Source organism: Pelophylax lessonae, assembly GCF_965119305.1.
Source record: "Pelophylax lessonae genome assembly, chromosome: 9".
Taxonomy (NCBI): Eukaryota; Metazoa; Chordata; class Amphibia; order Anura; family Ranidae; genus Pelophylax; species Pelophylax lessonae.
Genome location: NC_138776.1, coordinates 103,681,306 through 103,693,991, shown reverse-complemented (window position 1 = coordinate 103,693,991; position 12,686 = coordinate 103,681,306). Strand labels below are relative to the sequence as shown.

Genomic DNA, 12,686 nt, shown 5'->3' with positions numbered 1-12,686 from the left:
ATCACTTAGTCACATACCACTGCATAACACAGCACAAGTCTGATCACTTTGCAAAGGTAGGAGTCACTTGAGTAATATAGTGGGCTTCAAATTCATCTCCAGAGTTAAGGGAATCAGTTGCAAATACTATTGTCATTACTGGGGAAGTGGAATAGAATTTTTTTTCTGTATAGTGACAGATCCTCCCAAGCACAATGTTGTTGTTTGAATATCCGTCGTATATTGTCACAGCACCGAAATTACAATCCAGAACAGATTCAGGAGCCATCCTTTCAAAATAAAATAGCAAAGAAAGTTTATTGGTTTTACAATTTACATACATTTTTGAGCATTTACTTTACATAATTCAAATATGTTTGGTTTACTTACTTTACGTAGGAGAAACTGAGTTCTACAATGCTTCCTGGTACTGCTTCAATTACCCATTCACACCAGAAGTTAGGTGGATATACTTTATTAGATATTACTCCTGAATGGTCAGTCAGTACCTCCCCACATTTCTTTGCAAAGGTAGGAGTCACTTGAGTAATATAGTGAGCTTCAAATTAATCTCCAGAGTTAAGGGAATCAGTTGCAAATACTATTGTCATTACTGGGGAAGTGGAATAGAATTTTTTTTCTGTATAGTGACAGATCCTCCCAAGCACAATGTTGTTGTTTGAATATCCGTCGTATATTGTCACAGCACCGAAATTACAATCCAGAACAGATTCAGGAGCCATCCTTTCAAAATAAAATAGCAAAGAAAGTTTATTGGTTTTACAATTTACATACATTTTTGAGCATTTACTTTATATAATTCAAATATGTTTGGTTTACTTACTTTACGTAGGAGAAACTGAGTTCTACAATGCTTCCTGGTACTGCTTCAATTACCCATTCACACCAGAAGTTAGGTGGATATGCTTTATTAGATATTACTCCCGAATGGTCAGTCAGTACCTCTCCACATTTCTCTAGGGCAAAATAAAATATAGGTAAGTATGGAACAATACGTGCAAATTTGTGTCTGCTTTTTAACTACCTGGATCACAATATTGTTTATATAACCTTCTGAATGGAAAATATTTAATAATTATTTCACTGTGTGAGACATGATTTATTGAGCCAAGGCAGTATACAACTCCTTTCTTCATTTCCTGATAATGGCCAATTAGGGGAAGCGCATTAGGCGGAGCTGTTCTGTAACACCATCATGCATGTCGACGGGTCCCGTGGTGGTGCTGTGGATTGCATACCATGCTTGTTTCTGTCTAATCTGTGTAAGTGCATTATCCTTATATTAAATGGGATTTAACTGAAATGAGGCTCCTCCTGTGTTTCTTTTCAATGGTAACACTGTATATGGCCGAGTGCCTATTCTGGATATTCCTGTGATGGTACATTTCGGGAGCCAGCCAAGGGAACCTCCTGCTGTGTTACGGATATAGCGCCCTGCTATGTAGGTGGTAGAAGAGAGAATATAGTTTTTGGATCTTTTCTGCCTACCAGAGTGTAACAATAACGTAATTACCCGTATGGATCTCAGCTGCGGAAGTCAACCACTCAGTAACGGAGATATGTTTACCAATGTGAGGTTTGGTCATACAGGCTACAGTAACATCATAGTGAGACTTTTTTAGCAGAGGAAACAATTTAGATCAAGGCAATATACTTGCTGTTACCTGAGTTAAATGGGAACTGCAGTTTAGCTGAAATTGTAGTACACTGTTCTGCTAGTAGATGGAGCAGTGATCCAAGAAGTCGTGTAGAAAGTATGAAGGACGGAGGTAGTCTAAGAACAGTCACAGGAGATGAAGGCTTGAGGGAGCTGATCATCGGCGTCTGACGTGTTGCTGAGACATTGAGGGAATGAAGTTCACGCCTTAAGTAAAGGATGGGTGGGGTCACACATGGAACAAGGAACAGGAAGTCAGGTAACATGGAACGAGGAACAGGAAGTCAGGTAAGTCTGTTACACAGAGAGCAGGATCTGCTAGGGAGGTCTGCTCATGGTGCTCAGGTGCAGTTCAGTTTGTCTGAAGTGTTTCACACTGGTCCAATAGGGAGGCATATTGGACAGTGGGAGGAAACCTGACAAATGAGTGCACTGGCATTTAGTACAGCCCTAGTGATTGGCAGAGGAAAGTGCCTTGGTGCATGTTGGGATAAAGTATAAATGCCCAAGGGCACATGTGCTCTGGGTCTTTCAGCTGGAGAGAAGGGTGCCGGAGGGAGGGGTGGCTGCCTCTCCTCTGTAGAAGCTGCCATGTGGTCTCAGATGGTTGACCTGAGGGCCTTAGAGACAGAGAGGAGCTGAACCCAGATTTTCTGCAGAGATGACTGGAAAGGAGACACTGGAGAGGATCTTATTCTTCCTGTACAGCAATTACAGATCTGTGTAGTGGGGCCTGTTCTGAGAGGTTCACCCCTTCTGTTGGAAGAGTCAGTGGAAGGGTGTCAGTCAAGGGGATGCTAGAGTGTCCTGAAGATAATGTTGTTGCATCAAGTCTGCTGCTAGAGAGAATAAGATGACTTAATTCTTCCACACACGTGGCAGAGTTGTCCTTATCAACTGTAAATAGTTCAAGTGGGAGTATCTCAATATTCCCTTCTCCCATCCAAGTTCCACAATAAATATAAAACCAAAACCCTTGGACTGTTTATTGAGTAACAAGCAACTGGGAGTAAGGATGGATTAGTGAACTGTCCTTAAGTGACTGTCTGCAGGTAATTGGAGGAGGCCAAATAAGTGAACACAAAGCAAGCCCTATGGGGACAGTGCTATATTTGGGGGCATCATCGTTCCTCTGAGTTACAGCAGTGGTTGCTACCGTCAACAACCGAACATTTACCCAAGAAACGCCATGTCGTCTCCAGTAAAGTGCTGGCGTGTTGGTAGAGAAAGGATGTACTGTACAGTAGAAGAAAATAATGTCTGCTTTACAGTGCAAGTTTGCTTTCAAGTTATGGTCAAAAAAGCAATGAACCGGGACGCAGAGATCAGCACGTCAGGGGATGTATCAGTAAATGTGCTGTAGAAAAAAAATGTCTGCCTTGTAGTCGGTAACAGCAGAACAATTTCTAACAGCAGTGAGGGAGTTTGGTTGGCTTGTGAATGCAAAAGTGCAACTGGAGCTCACGTCAAGACAGAAGAGGCAGATGTACGTGTATCTGTGGCAGGGAACACCGACTGCATTGCAGTACTATTCATGCAGGCTGCGTTATGGCAGAAGCGAAGGGGTTACTGCACCGTGCGGGAGAGAGCGAGCCAAAGAGATCTGCCTTGCTGGAGGAGCCACCGTCCGAGAGTCATCTAGTCTGGGTACGTGGGTGGAGTCACCATCCGTGGGCCGCCAATCCGAATTGAGGAAGGGAGCTGAGGTGTCACTTCTGCTTTGAAGTACACACAAGGAAAAAAAACGCTCAGGTGTATAATGTCCAGACATCCACATTGGGTGCTAGTTAGATCCACAATCCCAGCAGCTGTGTAGATAAAAGTAGATAACCACACTCCAACTTGAAAGTGAAAATGAATAAAATGTGTTTATTGAAAACTCCAAAAATCCATAATGTACAAAAAATCAGAGACAGAGGACAGGCATAGTTGACGCGTTTCACGAAATTAGATTCACTTAGTTATAACTATGAGGATATATGTGGAGATGCTGCATAAATAGTGAACTGCAACCTGAAATCAATTCTCGTTAATTAACTGCAAGGTTGCCAGCCATGAAGGACTGATTGCTTACAACAGTGAAACTAGCAGTTTTCTATAATAGAAAAAAGAAAAGAAAACTCCACATGAAGGAAAACTAAAGAAAATGAAAAAAGAAAAAGAAGAAAAAAAGGAAAAGAAAAAGGAGAAAGAAAGAGAATCAAATAGAGAAAAAAAAGAGGAAAAATAAAGATTAAAAAATGAAAAGGCAACAAATAAAATAAAGTAAAATAATAATAAAAATAAAAAATAAAATAAATAAGTAAAAATGAAAATAAACAAAGAAAAAAAAGCGAAAAGAAAGAAAAAAAAAAAAAAGAAAAACAATTGTTACCTGATGGTAAACGCGGTCTGAATGAACATATATGAACATATATTAACATTTATATAGAAAAAAGAAAAAGAAAATCTCAAAATTGTATTGTAAACATAAATATATAATTTATTCACATATGTCTTCAAAGAGTGTATAAAAAATGAAAAACATAATCAAAGAGTTTTGCTGGAAATAATGAATTACAAAAGGGGAAGGCACTATAGGGAGGGTAATATTGGGCGTATGTTATAGGCCCCCCAACCAGAGGGAGGAGGGGGGAGGCGGACCTCCTTTTACAGATAGGATTGGCAGCAAGGATGGGAAATGTCATTATAATGGGGGACTTTAATTATCCAGATATAGACTGGGCAGAAGGAACCGCGCATTCAGCCAAGGCTCGGCAGTTCCTAAATGTTTTGCAGGACAATTTCATGGGTCAGATGGTGAACGCACTGACAAGAAACAATGCGGTACTTGACCTACTATTACCAACAATTCAGACCTGCTTACGGATATAGAAATACGGGGCAACTTAGGTTCAGCAGCATCCTTTGGCTCTGAGGAAGGGGGTTCGCCCTCGAAACGCGTCAACCCAGCCACAGTGGTTTATTATGTGGTACACAGCATGCCATCCAGCATCGCGTAGTACCCTGGCCACCTTGGAGACCCTATGTTGAACATGTTATTATGTGCGATATTCACATCTGGTTTGTGAGTATAATGCTTATTTTATACTATTTTAATAAACATTTTTAGTGGTGATGCACTAGGTCGGTGCGCCCCTTTCTTTTTGTTAACATCAGTAGTCTGCAAGATTTTGGAGGGGATGTTAAGAGACTATATACAAGACTTTAGTAATGAAAACAGTATTATTAGTAGTAATCAGCATGGATTCATGAAAAATCGTTCTTGCCAAACCAATCTATTAACCTTCTACGATGAAGTAAGCTGCCACCTAGATAAAGGTAAGCCTGTGGATGTGGTATATCTGGACTTTGCAAAGGCCTTTGACACCGTTCCCCACAAATGCTTACTGTACAAACTAAGGAATGTAGGTATGGACCATAGGGTGAGTACCTAGATAGAGAACTGGCTCCAGGGGAGATTCCAGAGGGTGATGATTAATGGGGAGTACTCGGATTGGGCGGGTGTGGAAAGTGGGGCCCCCCCAAGGTTCTGTCCTGGGACCAATCCTGTTTAATTTATTCATAAATGATCTAGAGAGGGGATATCTAGTACAATCTCAGTATTTGCGGATGATACTAAACTAAGCATGCCAATATCTTCTATACAGGATGTGGAAACCTTACAAGCGGACCTGAACAAAATAATGGGGTGGGCAACTACATGGCAGATGAGGTTTAATGTTGAGAAATGTAAAGTAATGCACTTGGGCGTCAGAAACACGAAAGCAAGCTACTCACTAGGGGGGAAACCTCTGGGTGAATCTAAGATGGAAAAGGACCTGGGGGTACTGGTGGACAACAGGCTTGGCAGTGGCATGCAATGCCAAGCCGCTGCAAGCAAAGCCAACAGAATACTGGCATGTATAAAAAAGGGGATTCACTCCAGAGATAAAGAAATTATCCTCCCACTCTACAAGACTCTGGTCCGGCCACATCTGGAGTATGCTGTCTGGTTCTGGGCACCGGTCCTCAGGAATGATGTGCTGGAACTGGAGAGAGTCCAGAGAAGGGCAGCAAAAATAATTAGGGGTATGGAGGGCATCGGCTATGAGGAAAGACTACAAGCGCTGAACTTATTCTCTCTGGAGAAGAGACGATTAAGGGGGGATATGATATCCATGTACAAATACTGTACTGGCGACCCTAGCATAACGAACAAACTTTTTAGAGAAAGGGAATACAATAAGACACGTGGCCACTCACTAAAGCTAGAGATAAAAAGGTTTAACCTTAAAATACGTAAGGGGTTCTTCACTGTCAGAGCAGTAAGGATGCGGAATTCTCTTCCACAAGCAGTGGTATCAGCAGGGAGCATCGATAGTTTCAAAAAACTATTAGATGGGCACCTTAAAGACCACAACATACAGGGGTATACAATGTACGGTTAACAGCAAACACACACACATCATAGGTTGAACTGGATGGACTGGTGTCTTTTTTCAACCTCACAAACTATGTAACTATGTAATTATAGAAATAAAAAAAGGAATTTTGACTCCGAGATGGGCTTTCTAGATCAGCAGATCCTAAATAAAGCAGCATCCAACCAAACATCCCAAACAAATATTTCAGCCAAGCGCTCACTCGACAGATAAAGACTGGCGTGCTGCTCTCCTCAAGCAGGGGACTCCAAAACGGGTGCATGAAAGAAAGGAAAAGGAGGAGCAAACACCTAGTGCATTACCCGTGGTACTGTTTAAAATGATTTAATAAAATGCTGAATGCATACTCACAAACATGAAGAATAGAAATCGTGTTACAAATTCCCATCACACGTATGTTGGAACATGTCCTGGAAATTGCAACCGCTAACGCGTTTCGGGAGTCAAGCTCCCTTCCTCAGAGCTGGTCGGGTCATAGCAGATTGAAGTATAAATAGAGAGTAGCGCAATGTTTCTCCACCTTTTCCCTCCCTTGCCCCCCCCCCCCAAGGGAAGGAGGGGGTGGGACCATCCAGTGTCAACAGACCCACTCCTAATAAGCCTATATGCCTTAGTCCTCATTAACTTTGTGGCCTCTGGTTATATGTTTCATGAAGCAGTTCAAATGAAAACTGCCTTCAGAACTAACAACCACAACCAGCAAAGGGGTCCACGGAGCAGGGAATGTGATCCAGGGACAGCACCTGAGTGGTTGTGCAGACAAAAGATCTGTAATGACATGGAATTGTATGCACATTTTGGGTGTGCTTTTTCCAATGTGCTGATGAGGCCTGGAATGTATGGATGACTTACCCCTCCCAGAACTCTTTTTTGTGACCGCTGATGTCCACTTGTAGAAAAAATCGTGACAGTGCCCCAGTGTTGGCCACTCGTCTTCTCGTGCTGGAATGCAGCTATTTGGGTGCTTTCTAGCTCCTCAGAATCCATGACTATTCGAAGGATCGAGACTTCCGGGTCCTGGAACGCACGCCGTCCACTCTGCGCTCCAGAACCTGTATTGCATCACATCCTGTAGAACAATGTTCCAGGACCTGTATTGCATCACATCCTGTAGAAGCTCTGTGTGAAGCCCGCCTCCGTCTGTAACTGTGAAAACATGTATACAGACTCAGCAGGATCCCTGGTTGAGTGCACTGCCACCTAGCGGTAAAAGAAAAAACTGCACTACTCATAAATTCTCAATGAGACTTAGGCAACGCTGTCCTTAGGATACACTCATTAAAAATGTAAAAAAAAAAAAGGAAAAAGAAAAACAAAGTGGACATAAGACTGCTCACCTGAATGGGGTTTATTGCACGCTGGACAATCCCCCCTGCCTCCCTGTTTGACCAACTGGAATGTGGAAATTTCCAGCGTGTCATAAGGTGTAAGAACTTGATGCTAATCACTACTATGATCATCTCTTAAAACATATACAGTAATAATGCATAAATTATATAAAATGATTAAAATAGCCTATGTATGGCCAAAATCCTGATAAAATACATCCTTTAAAAACATTAAATAATGAATCTGCTATATGCTTATTTTGCAAAACTGCTGACAATGGCGTGTTCAACAGATAATATGCATGAATAATACAATAGTGAAATGGTGCACCATGTCTGCCCAATGCCCTCATCCCTAAGCCTCATATCCAATGGCCTGACTGGTTGGATGAAACCTTCTACCTACAATGGTGATCCCAAACCCTCGCCCTTCTGACATCTCGTTCCCACCTACACCTAACCTCCCCCCTTTGTGTGTTGTCCAACAGCTCATGACTCTAATCTCCCTGAAAAAGACCCTGGGGCAGATGGACCCTAAACTCAACGAATAACAGCTGTTATATCCAAACTCTCATTCAAACCCCTAGGAGCCAATGAGCCAAGAAGATGAATCCAATATTCCAAGAAGGTCCAAGAAAAGTCCAAAAGATGGAACAAAATGGTGGAAAGGAATATATTCACAGCTATAGAGTATCCAAAGTGATATACAAGGTGAAAATGTCACAATTGGATACACAGACCCCCAGTACCAGACGGCGTAATGGACTACTCATGAAAGTGGGTAACGTCCCATTCAAAGTTAAGTCCCTTGGGCAATCTGGTCTGGAGTCTGTATATCCAAAATACCTCCCTCCTACACAGGAGGCGAAAAGCATCACCCTCCCTCGGTGGGGGTGAAGGCATTCCAAGACCTGAACTAGCACAAGAGAGAGATCCCCATTGTGTTCTATATTGAAGTGGCGAGCAACATTGATGGACTTGCGGCCTCTGATGTCACCGAGGTGTTCCCTAAACCTGTCCTTCACCTTGCGTGTAGTCCTACCCACATATTGTATGGAACATTCTTTGCATGTAATCAAGTAGATTAAAAATGTGGTATTGCAATTGAAAAATTTGTTTATGTTATATATTTTGTTATTCGATGTTGACTAAAAGGTGTTGCCAAGTATAATATGTGGGCATGTCAGACAGTCCTTGGTGCCACATCTAAAATTGCCTTTGAAGTGGAGCCAAGTCTGGGACTTGTCGGCATTAGAATTGGAAGAAAAAAAACTAAGTGATAAATAATTTCCTAAAGTCTTTGCACGTTTAGCCACATCATTTACACCTTTGTCCAGAACTTTGGCACACTTAATATCTCCATATAAAACTGGCAAATGCCTATTTATTATATGTTTTATTTTGGCAAACTCTAGGCTGTAAGGAACTGTCAACTTGATGGAACTTCTCCAATCAGTTCTGTCTTTTTTGTGGTTTCTTTTGGATGCAAGAAGGCTATTCCAATTTTTCTTTAAAGCCATATAATAGGCTCTATCCAGGGTCCACCTAGGGTAGCCTCTGGCCAAAAAACGTTTGTATAGCAAACCAGACTCTTTTTTGAAAGTGGACAATTCACTACAGACTCTGAGTCTAATGCCTCGTACACACATGCAGATCGTCGGCCGAACGATCGGCCGTCAAATGTCCACGGCTGTCGTGTTTGTTGTTTGTCTGTTGAAAAGTGCTCAAAACTTGCCCAGGACTTTTGTCTGCCGACAGAAAATGACGTCAGAACGTTCAACGCACGTTCCACGCACGTCTGCCGCTACAAAAGAGGAAGTGAGTGTTTGGCCGTGACCCTTCTGGGCATCTCGCGCTGATTTCGGTAGCATTTATTTGGTTGACAACATTTCGCTATTTTCCGAGACATCGTTCGAGAATTTATTATGGAGACCGAGGATTCGACCATTGCTGTACTTAGCATTGGAGTTTTGGCTCTGAGGCGACGTATGAGCAAGAGGAAGAAGAACCGGACCTCCTGGACGAAAAATTGGTTGCTTAACCGTGATCAATTTTCCCACATGTCCTTGCTGAGGGAGCTCCAGGAAAATAATCCTGATGACTTCAGGAATTATTTGAGGATGACGGATCCCATCTTTTACCGTCTTCTTGCCCTGGTGTCCCCCTATATTCTGAAGCAGGATACTTGTATGCGGGTTGCAATTACTCCTGAGCAAAGGTTAATTGCGACTTTGAGGTTTCTTGCAACAGGGAGAAGCCTGCAGGATCTGAAGTTCACCACAGCCATCTCCCCCCAAGCACTTGGAGTCATCATCCCTGAGACCTGCTTTGCTATCATCAAGGTCTTGCCGAAGGACTATATCAAGGTATGTTTTATTTTTTACATTACATGTATTAGTCGTTTCACCCGAATTATGATGTTTTTGGATGTACAGCAATTGACACAGGCCATTATTTTGTAACTACCCTCTGTCCGCATGCACATAGTAGTAAAGATGTAGATTATCTTAACCATTTGTAAAATTACCCACTAACCACCCCAGCATTCTCCCCATATGTGTCCCTAAACGCATTGCGTGTTAATAGTATTTTGAATCTGTGTCATTTTATTACTTTCCCTCAAACAATTGTTCCTTGGCCAATGTTTTAGTACCTAGTTTATGATTTATCTTAAATACATCAGTCCATCCATTCCCACCTATGATTGTGTATATTTATGTAATGATGTTAAAACCTTCACTGACCACAAGCCCTTATTGATGTATAAATGCCTAGTTTTACTTACCCATCCCCCCACCCACATGCTAAATCTAAAAGTCAGCATATACCAAAGCTCTAGCTCAGAGGTCTTCAAACTATGGCCCTCCAGTTGTTCAGGAACTACAATTTCCATCATGCCTAGTCATGTCTGTGAATGTCAGAGAATTACAAGGCCTCATGGGATGTGTAGTTCTGAAACAGCTGGAGGGCCGTAGTTTGTAAATCTCAGCTCTAGCTGGTGAGTATAATGGGCCATACACACTATAAGATTTTCTGAACAATTTTTCCTTACGATTTACCAAAACCAAATAATATTAGGTCAAACAAACACTTTCAAATCCTATGCAATCTGGCAGGCCCTTGCACTACATAGAAAAGGTAAATCTGAAGGAAAAAGTCTTCAGAGAATCTTATAGTGTGTATGGCCCTTTACAATATAAGAACAATAGGAGGTGTAAAATAAATGTATGTAGATGTTACATCCCCAAATCCAAACGATTGCCTTCCTGTTGTTTATATTTTTAAAAAGTTGCATAAGCATTTAACAGACAACTGTGTGTGTAATTAATAATGTGATGTGCTCAAGCACTAAATCTTGTTTTTTTCTTTTTTCCCCCCACAATTTCCTTCAAACGCAGAGCAATGGCTGGAGATTTCTGCTCAATTTCTGGAGAAGTGGAATTTTCCCAATTGTGGGGGTGCTATAGATGGGAAGCACGTCCGCGTTGTCCCCCCTCCGAATTCCGGCACATTTTATTATAATTATAAAGGATTTTTTAGTATAGTCATGCTAGCCATAGTTAAAGCAAACTATGAGTTTATTTTTTTGGATATTGGCAAAAATGGCCGCAATTCGGATGGGGGAGTTATTGAGCAGACGGAGTTCGCTCATCGTCTTCATAACGGCACTCTGAACCTGCCATCCAGGGAGCAAACCGTTGAGGGTATGAGCTTTGTTTTTATCGCAGATGATGCATTTGCGCTTGGGGAGCATTTCATGAAGCCCTACCCTCAGAGGAACCTCACCCCCGGGCAAAGGATCTACAACTACCGGTTGTCCAGAGCTCGCAGAGTTGTGGAGAATGCCTTCGGGATAATGGCCAACCGGTTCCGGATATTCCTGACGTCCATACACCTGGCACTGTACAAAGTTGATAACGTGGTCCTGTGTTGCTGCATTTTGCACAACTTCCTACGCAGGAATGCAGAAAATTATGTTATGCAGCAACTGGATACTGACCCTGCTATGCCAGGTACAAGTAGAGAGGCACAACCTCGTGACCAAATGGAGTCCATGACCTCAATGCAAGTTGGACGCTCAGGATTGGCATCACAGAGGGCCCGTCAGATCCACCAGGAATATCTGGAATATTTTGTGGGGAGAGGAGCTGTGTCCTGGCAGCAATCAATGTCACACACACATTAATGTTGTTAAAGATTTGACACACAAGATAAATGTCACAGATATCTGATTTTTCAACACATTAAACCAAAATTGCAATGATTCTGTATTGTGGATTCTAATCATTTGGGCACATATGCCAAACATAATTATTTTGCTTAATCATGTGTTATATATGTGTGACTTTGGAAGGGTTAATACATTCATCAGTGTGTTTCTTTACTGTAGTCTCTCACCAGCTGATCCAAAGTGATGATGGCCATGTGTTATTTTTTAGCCAGTGGTGTAAATACAAGGGCCTTCTGCACCACATAAAATTTCCACAAACCCTCTCACATTGAGAACTAGGTCACACCCAAGGTTCATCTAATGTCACCTTACATTGATGGTCATTGTCCAGAAGGTGCTCATACTATATATTTCATATAATACATTAGGGTATTAACAACGTACCTACACCTGTTATGTTGTGTTCATTTATGACATCCTTCTCACTGCCCACCAATGTTAGGATATGTCAGTGTTATGTGAAACTTGATCATTGTTCATCTCAAAGTGTTATATATAGGTAATGGAAAGTGAACTAGAGCAACGAACAAGCAATACACTATAGATTACACTGATCTCCCTACACTGATTGCTACTGGCAATATCAATGCCATATTGAATCCTAGGACTGCTAGTACCTTGAGTGTTGAGTCACACTTATGCGATGCGGGAAGTCTGCGACTTTGCAGCCTTCCTGCATCGCATAAGGGTGACCCGCCACTTACTTTTTGCACAGGATTGTATTCCACAAGTGTGAAGCACTGTGCGATCCAATCCAGATACATCAGAAATAAAGGGTCATGTGCGACTTGTGGGCGTGTTCAGTGCGAATGTAGCCATACAAAGTATATGTTTCAATTCACACTGCACATCTGATGGCATGTAATATCGGAGCGCACTGCTCCTTTATTACAGGCGATCAGATGTTCAGGCCAAAATCAGCTATACAGTTTGTATGGCTCAATTTGCACTGCACTCGCACAAAAGTCGCACATGATGCATTTATTCAGCCGCATCAGGATAGGATCGCACAGTCGTTTACACTTGTGTGATCCGATCCTGTGTAA

The 12,686-nt window shown here is 42.0% G+C and overlaps 1 protein-coding gene across 1 annotated transcript in view; it reads right to left on the bottom strand.

The window, feature by feature from the left end:
- Positions 1-526: 526 nt before the first annotated feature.
- Positions 527-12,686, bottom strand: part of SPADH (spermadhesin family member) — a 31,980-nt gene continuing 19,820 nt past the window's right edge. Inside the window, exons 3-4 of the mRNA XM_082266813.1 lie at positions 824-956; positions 527-723 (exon numbers count right to left, since the gene is read on the bottom strand). Of these exons, the coding sequence (XP_082122939.1) occupies positions 546-723; positions 824-956 (311 nt within the window). The 3' untranslated portion in view covers positions 527-545. The remainder of the gene's footprint in view (positions 724-823; positions 957-12,686) is intronic.